At 37.8% G+C, this 19,230-nt stretch overlaps 1 protein-coding gene across 1 annotated transcript in view; it reads right to left on the bottom strand.

Annotated features, from left to right (window-relative positions):
* rnf144b (ring finger protein 144B) overlaps window positions 1-18,930 on the bottom strand; it is a 48,874-nt gene extending 29,944 nt beyond the window's left edge. The window contains exons 1-3 of the mRNA XM_049464665.1: window positions 18,733-18,930; window positions 4,452-4,675; window positions 2,302-2,406 (exon numbers count right to left, since the gene is read on the bottom strand). Coding sequence (XP_049320622.1) covers window positions 2,302-2,406; window positions 4,452-4,580 — 234 coding nt within the window. The 5' untranslated portion in view covers window positions 4,581-4,675; window positions 18,733-18,930. The remainder of the gene's footprint in view (window positions 1-2,301; window positions 2,407-4,451; window positions 4,676-18,732) is intronic.
* Between the last annotated feature and the right edge of the window lie 300 nt (window positions 18,931-19,230).

Below are 19,230 nucleotides of genomic sequence, written 5' to 3'. Positions count from 1 at the left end.
CCTTAAGGGTTGATCTAATGGTATCCCACCCCACAAGTGTACCTTCTTTAGCTTCATTTATCATTTCAGTAGTCTGTTCAAGAGAGACAATGTCATAATAGAATAACAGCCATTGTTTTGAGAGTATTGTTTTGGGATTAAACCAATTAAATATTATAGTCTTTTTTAGCTGCTGTTGAACCAGCAAATATTAGTCTTTTTTAACTAGTGTAAATGTAAAAGAATTATCATCACTTATTAAACAAAGACATGGATTTTTGTCAATATGAATTCTAAGCATATCAGAAATTGTAAGTCGAATGTAGTCCCGAAAATTGAAATCACTTGTCTGGATTAGGGCTGCCACGATTAGTCGACTAGTCACGATTATGTCGACTATTAAAATAGTCGACGACTAATTTAATAGTCGATTAGTCGTGTTTTTTTTTTTTCTTTGTTTTTCTCTCCAAACTGCTGCGACTGCCTTTCTGTCCTGGACGCACATGCGCAGTAGTGGAAACCGGGGTAGGTAGTGGACGACATCTCAGGACATTATACAGACAGGCTCTGGTTTCATGGCTACCCCGCTACAGAACTCAAAAGTGTGGGATCACCAAGAAAATAAAAGTGAAACGCGTGCAATGCAATATCTGCAATGAAGAACTTGCCTTCCTCGGCAGCACAACCGCGATGCACGAGCACCTGAAAAGGAGGCATGTTGTGGCTGATTAAATGACGAAGAAGCTAAATTGCTATTTAGCTGCTAAAATTAGCGTAAACAGAGCGTTAACTTAGTACTTAACTTACTCATCTTGATAGCTTTAAAACAGAGGTCACTAATAGGCGGACCGCGATCCGGATCCGGACCCAGACGTTGTCACAAATGCCGTCCCAAACCGATAAACTACAGAGAAGGATTTCATTCTGACAGTGGCTTCTGTTTTCAGTGTTTCTCGGTGCAGTAAACTCACAGATCAGTCATGTGTGGTGTAAAATCACCAAACGCTCTCCTCTGCCAATCAGATCTGTGCAGACCGCTGCCCTGTGTACGGTAATGTACACAATATCTGGACAGAGAGGCATTTTTTATTAATATACTTTTTTTTCATAATAGTTCAAACAACCTCACGGTTGAGATGTTTCATAAATGCCAGTGCCTTATCCTTATTTTACACAGTTGTTTACACTTTATGCTAAACAGTAAAATAATTGTCTGTTACAACAAGCTGCATATTTCATTAAAGGTTTAATGAACTATGATTTTAATTGTTTTTATTTTTAGTTAGCATATAGCTGAAATCTAATGTTGGTTGTATAATAGCAGCTGCATTCTATTGTGATAAACTGTGTTTTATATTCAATTAACGTATGATCCGATTAGTCGACTAATCATAAAAAATAATCGGTGTTTAGTCGACTATAAAAATAATCGTTTGTGGCAGCCCTAGTCTGGATATTTCTGATTGGTGGACTATTCTCAATCCATTACTGACACTGTTTAAAAACAGCAACAGCACTGCTGTGTCTGATCCACTTGTATCAAAACAACATACACTTACACACCACCACCAAGACAGTGTCACTGCACTGTTGAGAATAAATAATACCCAAATAATACCGGTCCTGTGGTGGTCCTTATGGGGTCCTAACCATTGAAGAACAGGGTGAACGGAGAATAAAGTATGCAGAGAAACAGATACAGGACTACAAAGTGCCTCATCATACACTGCCTGGCCAAATAAAAAGTCTACACCTGGATTTAAGTAAGTAAATGATGTGGGGTTGATGCTGCAGTTGGTCTGCAGGTTTAGGTTCAGCAACAGTATGTGCTGAAAGAATGAGGTCAGCTGACTACCTGAAAATACTAAATATAGACCAGGTTATTCCATTAATGGATTTTTTCTTCCCTGATGACACAGCCATATTCCAATATAACAATGTCAGGATTAATTAGGCTAGAATTGTGAAAGAGTGAAGAGTTCAGGGAGCAAGAGATCTCACATGGATTTTCACACATGGATTGAGAGAGTTCACCAGAGAGTCCAGATCTTAACCTCATTGAGAATCTTTGGGATGTGCTGGATGCAGAAGGCTTTGTGCAAAGATCAGACTCTACCATCATCAATGCTGCTGCAAGATCTTGGTGTAAAATTAAAGCAACACTGGATTGAAATAAATCTTGTGACATTGCAGAAGCTTATTGAAACACTGCCACAGTGAATGCATGCTGCAGTCAAAGCTAAATACTTTTTTTTTGGCCAGGCAGTGTAATTTTGTGACCAGACTGTGTATTTGCATATTGTATGTGTGTGTGCGTGCTACCTCAGAGTCCAGAAGAGGTCCTGGGTGTTTGCATGCCAGGTCAGGGCAGGTAATGGGAGCGCCAGCCCCGCCGTGTATGGCTAGCTGCACATACTGACGCAAGCACTGTAATGAGAACACAGCACGGTTTCACTGTATTGTTCCCTTCAATAGCTCCAATCTACTCACACATGCACAGACAACGAGGTGGCAACAACCTGCAGTTATAATAAACCCTGCTTCACCGCTAGAACCAGTTTATCACTTTACCCAAACAAAGCACTCAAAGCAAACCAAAGCACACCTTTCAGTGCAATCTGCAGTACAGCTTGTTTGACACTCCTGTGGAGGACGATTACACTCAGTGACAATCTGTGCTTTCTGAAAGGTGAGACGAGGCTGCAGTGTGCTGCTGTGCTCTGGTTACTGTTTTTCTCTTGACCTTGCAGAGCGGGACCGCTGGCACAGAGATAAGCATCTGTACAACCCAAAACAGAGAACAGTGGCTGGCATGTGTGTGTGCGTGCGCATGTGTGTGTACTGGAGTGTGTAGATTTGTTTCTTTCACAAGGGAAAATAGCTGACAAATTAAATATGACTTTCAACATCAGTTCTAACACAACGTTTTGGATTTTATGAACAAAGTTCCCAAATGACACAAAATCATGTAAATATGCTAAATATATGAAAAAAAAAGTTTCAATGTTTTTAGTAACAAGTTTGTAATGATAAAGTATTTTATTCTATAATGCAACATTTTTTATTTCCCTAGTCTAAAAAGTTAAAAAGCACTGTTTAAATAACATATCCTACTGTTGCAGAAGGATGTACAAACTAATTCTAACATAATGCTAATGATGTGCGACATCATTAGGACCGATTAGCCGACTCAATCGATTAGCCATCTATCAGTATCTGACAGCATAAGCCCAAATATTCTATATGCAATCAGGGGTAGTCAGATCATATGATACATAGTAACTAACCAGATTTCCCTTTTGAGAGATCATCACTCAGCCCAGTACAGTGAGTATTACAACATTAACTGGATACACCTCTAAAGAGTACTTATAGTATAGTGTAATAAGTATCAGAATACTAACAGATAATCCTCTCGAGAGTCCATCACTCAGCCAAGTACAGTGAGCATTACATCACTAACTGCATACACCTCTACAGAATACTTATCTTAGGCCAGTACAGTCAGTATCAGAATACTAACCAGATAACCCTCTCGAGATTCCATCACTCAGCTCAGTACTGTAAGTATCAGAATACTAACCAGATAACCCTCTCGAGATTCCATCACTCAGCTCAGTACTGTAAGTATCAGAATACTAACCAGATAACCCTCTCGAGATTCCATCACTCAGCTCAGTACTGTAAGTATCAGAATACTAACCAGATAATCCTCTCGAGATTCCATCACTCAGCTCAGTACTGTAAGTATCAGAATACTAACCAGATAATCCTCTCAAAAGTCCATCACTCAGCCAAGTACAGTGAGCATTACAACCCTAACCACATTCTCCTCTAAAAAACACTTATCTTCATCCAGTACAGTAAGTAACAGAATACTAACCAGATAACCCTCTCGAGAGTCCATCACTCAGCCCAGAACAGTAAGCATTACATTACAAACCAAATTTCCCTCTAAGGAATACTTATCTTAGCCCAGTACAGTGAGTATCACAACACTAACCAGATTTCCCTCTTAAAAGTCCAACACTCAGCCCAGTACAGTGAGTATCATAACACTAACTGAATACACCTTTAAAGAGTACTTATCTTAGCCCAGTATAGTGAGTATCAGAATACTAACCAGATATCCCTCTTAAGAGTCCAACACTCAGCCCAGCACAGTGAGCATTACAACACTAACCAAATATCCCTTTTCAAAGTATAATTCATTTATGTATAAGAACATTCTCACATACTAACATTTTTTCTTAAAGTGTTTAAATATTGAAACAATAAAAATCTTAAGTCTACATTGTATACATGATTATTCCAAAATAATAATATGATATTCAGACTTTTTTTACATGAGTAGTACACTTTGTATCAGTACTGTGCCCTTGAGGAATCTTCCTGAAGTTTTGAGAGCACTCTGCTGTCTGCAGTGTGTCAGCTGTCCTCAGAGCACCCCTGAGCTGCGCTTACGTCTTTACCTGAGTGCAGAACACGCAGCCGCAGGAGTGCAGTCTGCTGGTCTCTGGCGCAGGACAGTCACTCAGACACAGTTTGCAATGCACTGCAGCATCTTCTGTCTGGACGGGGGAGTCAGAGCCGTCCTCCATGGTGGCGATGGAGAGGGCCTGTGGCCTGTCTGCCTTCGGGGGCTTCAGTTCAGCCCCTTAATCTGAGAGGTGAGGGAGTGATGTCCTCCATGATTCTGAAGGACGCAGGGAGAAAAAGAAAGAGAGAGGAGTGAATTAAGATGAACAGCTGCGATTGACTGTGTGTGTGTGTGTGTGTGTGTTTGAGACATGCAGGTCAGTAAACAGTACAAGAATCTCATTTGTAGTGTTTGTGTGTGTATAAACATAATGAAATAGGTGAAAGTGCATTACAGTGACAATGAGCACATTTTGTAACTGATAAATGATTGCTTGGCTGAGTAACCTTTAATAAAACCCACCATAAATCATATTTCCACACCTCCCTTCTTCAGGTAATTGCAATAAGCCAGATTCATGCTTTTATTGCACCCAGAAACATGGTTAATTGGGAATATCTCCAAAAAAAAGCCATAAACCATGGCTATCTAACTGACCACAGCGTGATCACTTTAGTGCTTTTAGTGTCCGAGCTTTATGAGTCTATAAGGATAATGCAGCTAACAAGTAATGGAAGCATATGCGCCAACAGTTGGCCCAGAGCAAACTGCACATATATTGTCAAACCCTTCTCAAAAAAAAGTAGATTCATTAAAGAGCTTGTTATCATGCAAAAAATGAATAATTTACTCCTGTATTGAAATAAGAGTTCCATGTTTGATATTATGCTTTGCAATACTGTATGAATTAGGGCTGTGAAACAAATTAAATATACAGCTCTGGAAAAAAATGAAGAGACCAGTTCAGTTTCTAAATCAGTTTATCTGATTTTGCTATTTATAGTTATATGTTTGAGTAAAATTAACATTGTGGTTTTATTCTATAAACTACGGACAATGTTTCTCCCAAATTCCAAAGAGAATAAGTTCATATTAATAAAGTTTCAGAAATCAATATTTGGTGGAATAACCCTGGTTTGTAATCACAGTTTCCATGCATCTTGGCATGTTCTCCCCCACCAGTCTTACACACTGCTTTTAGATAACTTTAAGCCACTCCTGGTACAAAAATTCAAGCAGTTCAGTTTGGTTAGATGGCTTGTGATCATCCATCTTCCTCTTGATTATATTCCAGAGGTTTTTAATTTGGTAAAATCTCATCCTTTTTAAGTACTCTTATCTTTCCCAGGGCTGTACTTATCATTTTTGACTTATCATTGAGTTTTCACAATAAACTCATTGTAAGAGCTTCAATAACACTGTAAATAACAGTAAACTCAATACAGGAGAGCCCACACACACATCCCACAGGTCAGTCCACTGTTGTTTTTTTTTGTTTTTGTTTTTTTTAGCTTCCCGTGGTTGTGGCAAAGTCATGGGACACGATACTAGATCTTATCCTGTGACATGTGGCATGTCTGTTTCTAAACCAGGCATAGTGCAACTATTTGGTAACTTGAAGTATTGCCTTTTATAGTATTTTAAATTTGTGTGTGGTACTAGAAGTCGGTCAAAATAATGATATTATGATATGTTGTATAATTTTCATTTGCAATACATTGCCGGTACTTGGTATCAAATACAAATATTTTTATAGAAGCATAAGTACAAAAATATCTACATTTAATTCAATAAATTCAATTCATTCTATTGCATTTAAAATGTGTTAATAAATGTTTTGTTTCTGACTACATTTTTCTGTTAAGGTACATAAACATTTATAAAATGTAGAATTTTAGCTTATATAATAGCAATAGATATTTACATTAAACATATCATCAGAGGTTACACCACTCTCATCCTGTTGAACTCGTAGATGTGAACAGTCAACAAAAGCCAATGAACACCAGAAGAAGCTAAACTGTTTGCAGAAGAGAAATGCTCAGCAGAAGAAGAATCTGCTAAAACACACAGAGCCATCCTCACCCACAGTGAAATTTACTTAAGAGCTTACAGGTTTAGAGTGAAGTGAAACAAACAGTTCATGAAACAACTATGTGGAATATGTGAATCAGCTGCATTTATAAAACAGTACCTAAATAAGATACATTTTCAGTGTTTGTGCTGCATATATGACCCAGAAAATATGAGAAAGAAAAGCCCTATCTGTATGGGATTAGTTTCTCAGGGGGTCCTGGGGTAATTTTCTCTTTTAATGGGGTTTTATTCCTCTGTGATTTTATTCCTGTCCAGAACAACCATGTAGTAGTTTTTTTTTTTTTTTTCCCCAAACGTCCTCTACCAACTCTGTGGTCCTTCGGTAATTTTAGTCCCATCCAGACGCACATCTCTGAGTATCATCACCTCACATTTAACAAAATAGCATAACTACTATAATTACACTTTGGGCACGCGTTTCCACAGAGATTCACGTAAACACAACAGCAAGTGGAAATGGAGGAGCTACTGAACGCCAAAAAACGTACTGATCTTCCTGTTTTTTCAATTGCAGTCTAGATGCAAGAGTTTTATTATTGATTAGAAATGTGAAATATTTTTCACAGACGTCCCCCTGAGAAACTAATCCCATCCAGCAGCCGGTCATTTAGTAAACAAACAAATGCTAAGGCTAAGTAAGCTCAGCTAACGCTACTATCCTAGCTCTGTACAGCCTGTTCCTTTCAGCTGGAAAACTGTTGTAAAAGGTTGTAAAATGAGCTTAAACCTGCCGTTTATGGGCTATTCCTGCTGCTATTCTATACAGCAGAGCTCTGATATGCTATGTTAGATGAAGAAGTAATTGCATTTACTACTAATAATCATTACAGTAAAGAATTTTTCCATTAAAGCATGAAGCAAAAAAAACACAACATTTCAGTCGCTAATATAAAAACAGTCATGCAGAGTGTGGTTTAGTGTGAAATGGTTCCTGCTGCATCACATTTCTTTATAGCGGTGAGAACAGGAACCAGGTCATCATGACAACACAAATATAAAAACTAGTTTTGTATGTAAAGTTGATGAGATGATGATAAGCAAGTGAAACTGTTTTCCTTACAACAACCAGAAGATCAAAAGTAGCTGGATATTCAACCTTAAAACTTTGAATATTAATATGGAATGTTTATGAATGTGATGTGACAATTAGTGCCCATTCAGTAAAAAGTGTATTTGTGAGGAAAAGTACTACTATTAGGGAAGCAAATAATGATTATTTTATTAGGTGACTAATTTGATAAATATTTTTTAGATTAGTCGATTAGTCAATGATTATTTCTGCCATGTCTTCCATTTCTAAATAGCATAGAAACAGCTGAACATAAGATTTAAAACCCACTTAAATCTCTAGATGTTGTTTAAACGTGGAAAGTTCTGATATTTAGTGAGTAAATACGTCATCTGTTGTGTTTGAGCTCTTTTGGAGACTAAGTTGAATGTAAATTGTTTTTGTCCCCAGTGCTTTGTGTAATGCAGGACTGTTACAAATAAGTGATTAGTTGACAATAGGGCTGAAACGTTTGAGTAAATCGAGTTACTCAATTAAAAAAAATTATTGACTAATTTTCTGCGCCTTGAAGAAGCATTTATTTCGTTTTAAAACTCAGAACACGGTATTTCGCATGGACTACTTTTAATGTGGCACAGCGCACTTAGCGTTAGGTCACCCACGCACAGGAAGAAGGAGGAGGAGGTGGGGTGAATTAAAAAATATAACCAAATATAACCAAAATATAAACAAATAAAAAAGTAAACCAATTTGTCCTTCATTATTAAGTGAAATATCTTGTTTTCTCATGTATTTTAAACTGCTCTTTAAGCAAGCAAATATGTTTTATCCGATTACTCGATTAATCGAATCGATTTTTCAGTAGAGTACTTGATTACTAAAATAATCGATAGCTGCAGCCCTAGTCGACAATGAAATTTATAGTCGACAAATTTAAGTAATGGACATTGAAATCGATTATTTAGACTAATTGTTGCAGCCCTAACTACTATTTAACTACTACTCTGTGAAGAGTGGTGCAACAGAGAACATGGCATCACACTTCATGGCTTACCAGTTTTTACGGCTGGCTGGGGCAGCTCTAGCAGGGTGGAAAATGTTAAGAACTGGCATGTGGTAATACTGTGTTATACTGACACTGTGGAATATTTAAAGTCACTGTGCTTCTCAGTGTGACTTACACTACTCACATTTTTCTGTGAATACTGAAGAGCATTATGCTTGATATTATACACCTGTTACCAGTGCACTGGGTGTGGTTGAAACACCCCAACTCTATAATTAAGAAGGTGTACACACATATTTTTCTTTATAGTGTACCTAACAACTAAGCATGAATCAGAAATATGCTTCAGGGCAATCTTAAACCAACATCAATGGGATCAGGCAGCGTATTCATTACCACTTCTTGTTAGAACTTGATGTAGCTTTTACAGGCATTGAATGATTTTGAAGTCTTGTTCCATTGTCCTTGCAAACCATTGCAAATCATTATGACTGATCAAAATCACAAGAGAGTTTCACTTTAAATGAGTTTGTTTACATCTTTGTTACAGTGGAATTCCCCATTCCTTCAAATGACATGTGCAGCTTTGAGTGTGGTATTTGTTCTGGTCAGTGCAGTATGCCAACTGAGATCTCTTAGAAAATCTGAAGGAAAACAGAAAAACACAACAGAAGTATAGTGTAGTAAACTACAGTGTCTACATGGCATCTTAATCTTAAATGTAGAAACTAGTTTAAAAGTTTAAAGTTAAGTTAAGTTTTTATTATTTCAGTAATTCAGTTCAAAATGTGAAACTCATAACACAGAGTGATCTAAAAACCCAAAAATCAGTGTTTCAGAAAATGTGAATATTATATAAGACCAATTGGTACTTTTGGCAGTGTGGGCAGTGTGCCAAGTCCTGCTGGAAAATGAAATCTGCATCTCCATAAAAGTTGTCAGCAGAGTGAAGCATGAGGCGCTGTAAGGTTTTGTGGGAAAACAAAACTGCACTGACTTTAGACTTAATAATAAAACACAGTGGATCAACACCAGCAGATGACACGTCTCTCCAAACCATCACTGATTGGTGGAAACTTCACACTAGACCTCAAGCAGTTTGGACTGTGTGTCTCTCCACTCTTCCTCCAGACTCTGATTCATTGATTTACAAATGAAATGTAAAATTTACTGATGATCAGTGATGGTTTGGAGAGACATTTCATCCACTGTGTTTTATTATCAAGTCAGTGCAGTGTTTTCCTGGAAAATCTTACAACACTTTATGCTCTGCTGACAACTTTTATTTTACAGCAAGACTTGGCACACTGCCCACACTGCCAAAAATACCAATTAGTCTTATATAATATTCTAAATTTCTGAGACACTGATTTTTGGTTTTCACTGGCTGTAAGCCATAATCATCAACAATAAAAGAAATAAAGGCTTAAAATAGATCACTCTGTGCGTTTTTACCTTTTGAACTGAATTACTGAAATAAAGTAACTTTCAAATGATTTAAACTTTTCAACTAGTTTCTGAATTAAGATTTAACATGCCATGTAGACACTGTAGTTCACTACACTGTGCTTTTGTTTTTCTGTTTTCCTTCAGACCTTTTAAAAGATCTTACACTGCCAAAGGTATCAATTGGTTTTTATATAATATTCTAATTTTCTGAGACACTGATTTGAAAAGGGGTTTCATGTTCATTTTACTCAAACATATATCTATACATAGCAAAATTAGAGAAACTGATTCAGAAACTGAAGTGTCCTCTTGATCTTTCCCAAAGCTTTATTTTTTATCTTTCAGATTTTTAGTGCTACAAAATATACTGGTTATCTGGTTCACTCACTCCAGGACACTTTGTGAAGCACCGGGGGTACACATACCTCAGTTTGACAGAATAACTGTTTTAGAAGGAGAACTGTTTTACAATGTAATTTTGGATGTCCCAAACACACTGATAACAGAAGCAACAAAAGACAGCAGATGTCCACAGAGTAAACGCCTCATAGATAAGAAAAAGGTTACCACCATCACTCAGAGTGACATAACTGGTGTGTTGAGCACATCAAATACAGGCACCAATTATTTAATGCCTAAACAAATCCACGGTCAGACTGTTCAGCTGTTTGTTGACTGTAACTAAGCAGCCTCGGAGTGAACTGTGGTGTAACACGGACAGGTTCAGCCAGGGGAGCCGGAGAGATGGAGGCCTACAGAGCCGAGGCTCCCCTCCACTCGCTGCTACAGCCAACAATCACTGGATACCAGGCAGTGCGGCCCAGTGGGCAGAAGTGATAATACTATAATCTGGGATCAAGATAGATTATACTGCTCTAGCCACCACAATACAGAGGAGCAAAGGGCCAACAGAATCAGTGTCTGAAACACAGCTGATCATGTATTATTTTGTTATATTGTTTTAGAAATTGTGCACCACCATTAGAAGTGTATTCATGAATGTGTCAAGTAAAGTACAAATAAGAATATTGTCATTTAGAGCATTTATTTGCAGAAAATGAGAAATGGCTGATTTAACAAAAAAGATGCAGAGCTTTTAGTTCACAGTTTTAATGCATCTTGGCATGTTCTCCTCCACCAGTCTTTCACACTGCTTTTGGATAATTTTATGCCACTCCTGGTGCAAAAATTCAAGCAGTTCAGCTTGGTTTGATGGCTTGGAATCATCCATTTTCCTCTTGATTATATTCCAGAGGTTTTCAATTTGGTCAAATCTCATCCTTTTTAAGTTCTCTTATTTTTTCCAGAGCTGTATTTATCCTGTTTGACTTGAGAGTATTGTGAGGTTTGATTTTACCAAATTGAAAAGAAACTCATGGTCTCTTATTTTTTCCCAGAGCTGTATAAAACCAAATAAAAAAATATACCAAACAAGTTTGATTATACAACAGATTAGTGCTGTGCGATATGACGATAAATATCGTGGGGACGATAGAAAAGTGTCTATCGTGCTACTAACCTTCTATCGTCCCTATCATTTCTACAGTAATTTCATCAATTATTCATGCAAATATATAAAGCAGGCTATGATGAAATGTATTGGCGTGGTCACTTTGCATAAAGTCGGTTTATATAATTGATAATAAAGTAATCTTCATAAAGCTTCATAATGTGAATTGGCGACATGACGCTGCTTTTTGTTATTAAACTCATGAGAGCTGAACAATGAAGACGAATTGTTCTTTTGAAAAAATGAGCTACTGCATCTACCTCATCTGTTTTCATTTGATACATATATATATATATATATATATTGCTGCACTAAAAGGTAGTAATTCTCATTTGTGAAAGTTTGGTTTAATGTCACTTTGAAATAAAGTTGGAAAAAAGTAAGCAATGATATTTTTTGTCATATTTTTTGAGGAATAACTGAAAACATACTTAAATGATATATATCGTTATCGTGATATAAAAAAATCCATATCGTGATATATGATTTTTCCCATATCGCCCAGCACTACAACAGATAGGTCTGATCATGCATTATTTTGTTATATTTTAGAAATAGTTCACTACTTTTAAAAGTGTATTCATGAATGAAGCAAGTAAAGTACAGAACTGGCTCGCGATGCGGGCATGGATTTCTCCAGTGACTGAGCTGAGCTACAACTGCAATAAGCAAGCAAGTACAAATAACCTGAAGCACCTTATCTAGACAGCTGTGTCTTTATCGCATCATGTTAAAAGCTCTATTTCAGCAGTGCTACTGTTATAGTAATGTAACTTTGTACCAACCATACGTTATCCAACACTGTTATTTGGCTATTTTCTATTTCTCTCTGTACTTTAATGGACATGTACTGGTACAAGTGAGAGAAATACATAAACCAACAACATAATCTGTTAGTAATGTCTGCACGATTTAATATTTTCCATCTACTATAACAATGCAAAACAATTATTTGTCAGTTACTACCTTAACTAAATATTACCACAGTGAATAAACAATAGTAATAATCAAAGTTATAACCGGTTTAAAGTTTTGTATTGAAGTACAAATCTTGTATTGAAGTACAAATATTGATACTTCATTTAAATTAAAGGGTAGCTCAGATGGTACATGTAAACACAGAAGTATTTTTGTTGCAGAAGAAAATCCCAAATGCATACTGGGTAGATTAGAAGATGATAAAAAATATTGAAATTTCAAGAGAATTGTTATTTTTTATAATGATGGAGAAATTGTATTCAAGCACACTAAGAACCATTTATAGTAATTGATGAATTAGTCATTAAACTAATTTACTTACTGAAAACAATGATTAAATCTCTTTGCATTTTACTACATCACTCTGTCTCACTTGATTGCTACCAAAAAGTGCGCAAGTAAGTCAAACATGTCCTTAGTTCAATTATATTGTAAAAGATTTGCGGGCATCAAGGATCCTCAAAATGCAGGAAAATGAAGGTAGTCAATGGAGAGGTGGAATGTTTGATAATGTGAATTTTTCAGGTTGTTTATTTATTTTAAGAAGTGTTCATTTAATGTAATGTTTTATTATTATATTATTTATTATATTACATTTTAATTCCAATTTATGAATATTTTTAATTATTAACAGTTCATTATACTTTAGTGTATGCAACTTTGTGTAAAATTTATTATTATGCTGTCATACTTTCGTTATATCAGTAACACAAAAAAAATATCCACAAAGGACTATTGTTTACGGCAAACATCGTTTACCGCATCATTTCTGAGACTATATATTGTCCAAAACAATGTTAATGTGACAGGCCTGTGGTGTATCCCTAATCATAAAACCACCACCACCACAATAGAACTGATGTCTAAACAGGTGTTGATATAAATATATATACAATTCTGGGAAAAATAAAGAGACCACACTTTCTGAGTCAGTTTCTCTGATTTTGCTTTTTATAGGTTTATGTTGGAGTATAATGAACATCGTTGTTTTATTCTATAAACTACAGAGAACATTTCTCTCAAATTCCAAATAAAAATATTTTCATTTAGAGCATTTATATGCAGAAAATGAGAAATGGCTGAAATCACAAAAAAGATGCAGAGCTTTTAGTTCAGTTTTCATGCATCTTGGCATGTTCTCCTCCACCAGTCTTACACACTGCTTTTGGATAACTTTATGCCACTTCTGGTGCAAAAATTCAAGCAGTTCAGCTTGGTTTGATGGCTTGTGATCATCCATCTTTTCAATTTGGTAAAATCAAATAAACTCATTATTTTAAGTGGTCTCTTATATTTTTCCAGAGCTGTATGTATATAAAACCTAATAACAAAAATACACCAAACAAGTTTGATTATACAACAGATAGGTCTTGTATACAAAATATGTCTTTCTCTATGTAGTGGAAACTCAAAACAGACTGTAGAACAGTCTGAATCACAGTGTTCTGCAGAGCAGGAAGAATATAAAGTATGCATGTGGATTTATGCCAGCACAATCCCAATCGATGTGACCAACATTACTGCCCTAAATATACACTGCGTCTCTGCGAGCCCTATTGATTAATGGAGCACGTGCAACAACAGTACATTTCAGTGAGCACTATTGCCTTTTTGTCGCGTCATTCTCAGCCGGCGCCAGTCTGAACTTTGTCTAAAAGCGCACACACACCTCTCCCCAGTGATAAAGCAGCAACATGACAGTCATGATGACAACAGAAACAGAAAGCATAATCAATATTTACTATCAGATCAACCATCAACTAACCACATCAGTGGAAAGTCTCTGGAAATGTCTGTCAGAGTCACTGGTGAACAGAGTCATGTCCTCAGGTAAAATGAGGGTAGACTGTGGTGGGGGTGGGGATGCAAAGGTGTGAAATGAATGGGCTACAGCTGATAGGGTGATAGTTTTAACACAAGATTAACAAAACACTTAACTCAACACTGAGTTTCTGCTGTATTACAATGTTAATCTAAGGCCACCTGGACACTATGGGGCAGTTCCCCAGACAGGGATTAAGCTTAGACTTGGACAATACAGCATTTTGAATGGAGATTTTCCACAGAAAGGAACGTATAGTCTACCACTAAACCTAATCCCTGTCTGGGAGATTAGTTAAATCAGGTGTTAAAAGGCTCATGTCATATAAACACATCACTAAAGTACTGTGCATCTATTGGTGAATGTTTCCAGAGACACGTAACTGTCTCTACTGTCCAGGAAAGACTCTCTACAAGTCACATTGCTGTGAATAATGATTTTTAAGAAGAAGAAGAAGAAGAGGGTCAGTAAAGCCATGATTTAGGATAATCAAAAGTACTGGATGAAGCACCATCCTTCCAGAGAACACAGTTCCACAGCTTAATGCTGGGAAGATTTCTATACCTCTATAATGGCATTCGGCACAGTGCCAATAGATTCAGACATCTGTGTCAGAAACAGGTGCAGCTTAAAGTAGCTGAATGCATTCATTAAGGGGCATGTATACAAACATTTGGGCACATATTGTGTACATCAAAATCATGTTATATTATAAAAAGTTGTGAGTCTTGCCCAAGAACTTAAATTGGTGTAGGGTGGTGTGGTGGCCTAGACAAGGAATCAAACCCTAAGCCCTAGTTCAGTTCCAGCTCAAGACGGCCACGATTTTTGTCAATGGTCTGCTTGACATTACACCACTAAATCTTTAGGATTTCTATTGAAGCATTACATAAAAAGCTTTCATGTTGATAAGAAACCGTTCTGACAAGCATCATTTTAATTGTAATAGAAAATGTGTTCATCCAGCAATGTATTTGTGGAATTCTCTACCTAAGCATAGCACAAAAAAATAAGGAAATTTGTGTTTGGTAGATAATGTTTTTGTTGGAAGAATTCTTCTTGGAAATGAATCTTATTCCACTGAAAAGCCTGTTAATTTCCCTTTTAAATGGACACATTTGTAAGGAACATGCTTTTGTGGGATGAGCAGTAGAGCGGAGTATGTGGGTTGCATCCATGAAAAAAATGACCAATGCTCTCTGCCAATGTCAAATAGATTACTGAGCTTCTCGTGTCTCCAGGTGAGCACCTGTGAGCATGGGCCCTGCTACAGTGGTCAGTAGATGTCTGCTCCTACATTTGGCATGCCCTGTTTGACAGATCTAGATAGGGTTAGGCAACTTCAAGCTGGTGTTCCACAAAACCCAAGTTGCAGCATTATATAGAGTACAGGTGCTGGTCAACGAATTAGAATAATTTGAAATAGTGCAATCATGAAATTCTTTGAATGCATTTTTTGTGCAGAAAGCAAATCAGGTGTTCACCGCACCTGTCCTACTCGTTAGACTAATCACAGAACTCGTTACCTGGAAAAAAATTTGCTCAGCTGAGCTTTCCAAAAGGCCCATTTAGGCCATTTAACTGTGACACTGTTGTTTTATTGAATTAGAATAATGGAGAAACAGTTTCATTGAATTAGAATAATTTTTATTATAATTACAATCATCACTTTCTCAGTATTTTGTGGCTGCCCCCTTGGCTTGTATGACTGCCTGAAGTCTCCGCGGCATCGATTTGACCAGCTTGTCGCAAGTTTCCGCACTCACAGCTTCCCAGGCAGTGGCGATGTTCTGCTTCAGTTGGTCCAGCGTAGTAGGCTTTCTGTCACGAATTTTCCGCTTGACGATGGCCCAAAGGTTTTCAATGACATTGAGGTCAGGCGAGTTGGCCGGCCATGCCAAAACTTCAAGCTGTTTTTTAGTGAACCAATCTTTGGTCGACTTTGCCGCATGAGCCGGTGCAAGATCCTGTTGAAATATGAAGTCTTCTTCGCCGAACTGTTCCTCAACAGTCGGAATCAGGAACGTTTCCAGAACATCTTGATATACGGCAGCATTGACAGTCTTCTTGAGGAAGCAGAGTTTCCCTACACCTCGAGCGGACATGCATCCCCAGACCATAACGCTCTGGGGAAACTTGACGGATCTTTTCACGCACTCGTGGTTGTAGGTTTCGCCACCACGACGCCAGACACGAGGACCTTGGTCACCGAAGGAGATGCAGAAGCGTGATTAGTCACTGAAGACCACTTTCTGCCAGTCTTCAGCAGTCCACTCGCCGTGTTCTTTGGCCCACTTTAGCCGTTTCTCCATTTGTTTCTTGTTCAGCATCGGTTTTACTGCTGGAACGCGAGATTTGAAGCCGAGTTCGCGCACACGACGGTAAGTGGTTGATCTGGAGACGTCAGCGCCGGTCTGCTTGTTCCACAAGTCGGTGAGCTCGGAAGTGGTCTTGAACCGGTTGCTGACTGCGATCTTTCTCAGCTGCTTGTTGTCGCGAGCAGAAGTTTTTCGGACGCCGGAACAGTTGGTGCGCTTGCTGCAGTTTTTCTTGAGAGCTTTGCAGACGGAAGACTGGCTGATGCCGAGCTGCTCAGCAATTTTAGTTTGGGTCAAGCCTTGTTGGCGAAGGGCTTGAATTTGAGCCACTATTCCGGTTGAGAGGTCGCGCTGCTTACCCATGATTGATTTTACAACTTAGAAATTCTACTCAACCCTGACTTTATACTGCACAGTGAACACTCTTCACAGAAAACAAAAATTCGAGCATTTATTCTAATTCAATGAAACGGTTTCTCCATTATTCTAATTCAATAAAACAACAGTGTCACAGTTAAATGGCCTAAATGGGCCTTTTGGAAAGCTCAGCTGAGCAAATTTTTTTCCAGGTAACGAGTTCTGTGATTAGTCTAACGAGTAGGACAGGTGCGGTGAACACCTGATTTGCTTTCTGCACAAAAAATGCATTCAAAGAATTTCATGATTGCACTATTTCAAATTATTCTAATTCGTTGACCAGCACCTGTAAGCCCTAGAACCATCTTCAAATTGAATTCCACTGAAGTTCCATATGACAGGGTAAAGTGGGCCTCCCAAGAAGAGGACAGCCCAAGGAGATGGTCAAACACGAAACAAGTCAATGGCAGAATAAGCTGTTTGGTAAGGGTGAGCGATATGACCCTAAAATAATAACCTAATATTTCATGGTATTTTTGTAATACTTATTCTCTTTGCAGTATGGCAAAAACACCAAATAAAAAAAAATAATTTAATGAATACACTACTGCAACAAATACTGGACAGATATAATCTGTCTCTAGTAGATATATAATGAAAAAAGAGAACGGTGTGAATTTTTCTTTTGCCAAAAACAGCAAAAAAGTAGTACCCTGGTGTGATGATTAGGGGCGGGTGATATGGCACGATATTTCAGGGTATAATATCATTCAAAAATATTGACGATATTATTGCATACGATACAATATGGCACACCCCCAAGGTTTGGCACTGGAAGAGAGGATTTGGGCATTTTTTCAAGGGCATTACCCACATACTCAGCTCTGCTGCTCATTTCACGAATGCATGTTCCTTGCAAATGTGCCAATATTGAAAAGGGAAATTTACAGGCTTTCCAAAGACTTATTTCCAAGAAGAATTGATCCAACAAAGAAATACAAATTATTACACTAATTCCCTTACTTTTTGGGCTATGTTTGTAGCTACAAGTGGTAACCTAACACTTGGCATTATGGTGTGTGTTTCCAGCACTTTGTAAAAGAGAGGGATTTGCATAATACTGTTATTTTTGAGTCCTAGACCAAACCACCAGACTAAACATGAAAAAATTAAATCCACTTAGGTGACTACTCCTCTCAGACAGTGTTGTAAAAAACTGTACATACCTGCCCATCACCTCCACTATAACACCTGACTAAAATAAGCTCTGTAACATGTAACACTCTGTTATTTAACATTTTTAAGTTAGTCAAGACCTGGTTATAAGCTTTTAGCTTAATAAATATCTTAACTAAAGTATCGTGGCGTAGCTAGCAGTCTGGAAAAAATAACAAACCATTAATTAGCCAGCTTTAAGCTGGTAAATCCCTTTTTGGCAGCCAGTTAAGGTCAAACAGTGACTCTTGCAGCACACTGGGAACAGCCTGAGTAGCTCTTGTGTGTGTCTGCACTGCACTGTAGCTAAATAAATTAATATAGTATTACTTATAAGTTAGTTTAATGAAGATTAACTCATATACTGGGACTTGGTTTAAAGGTTAAACGTGTTTTAACATATTTTAGAAGCTGAAATAAGCAGATGGTAACACATAAACCAATGTTAGCTAGTTGAATCATGATATTTATATATATATGTATATTATATATATGTATGTTTACAACCACAGCTAGCGTTACATATTCTAGCTAGGTTAGTACGTTATTAAACGTGATAAATTAATAATTACCGGTGCACAGCTGCTGCTGGAAGACGCTGAGAGACCCGCAGTGATTTCCACCTAAGCCGAAACACGTGTGAGGAAACACGGGGGAACCCTCCAGACCCCCGGTAAACGCAGCGAGCTCCGCCCGGTCTACCTAAGCCTTCCGCGGCTACAGATCCTCCGTCTCCCGCCGCCTTCTCCTCCGAGTGAGCCTTTTGTCATGATGCCGAAAGGTGAGTCTTTTATTAACACACGTTTTCAGGCAAGTCCCGCCTTTCGCGCATTTTCCATTGGCTATCATTTCATTAACGACCCAATCAAAACGCTAGACCGTGATCCCTCCAGCCAATCACAACACAGCACGGAGGAACTGCCAGAAAACAGGTGGAAACTAACAATAACACAAGTGTGAGACTTCCTAGTTCCTAGTACTGCATGTACCCACCCAGCCAATATGCTAATGTAGGTCTCCCACGTGCGTGGGACGTGAGCTGGGTGGGGTCCAGGTGGGCAGGGGGGTCT

This window comes from Astyanax mexicanus, chromosome 1, assembly GCF_023375975.1.
Source record: "Astyanax mexicanus isolate ESR-SI-001 chromosome 1, AstMex3_surface, whole genome shotgun sequence".
NCBI lineage: Eukaryota > Metazoa > Chordata > Actinopteri > Characiformes > Acestrorhamphidae > Astyanax > Astyanax mexicanus.
This window is presented reverse-complemented; position numbering and strand designations above follow the sequence as displayed.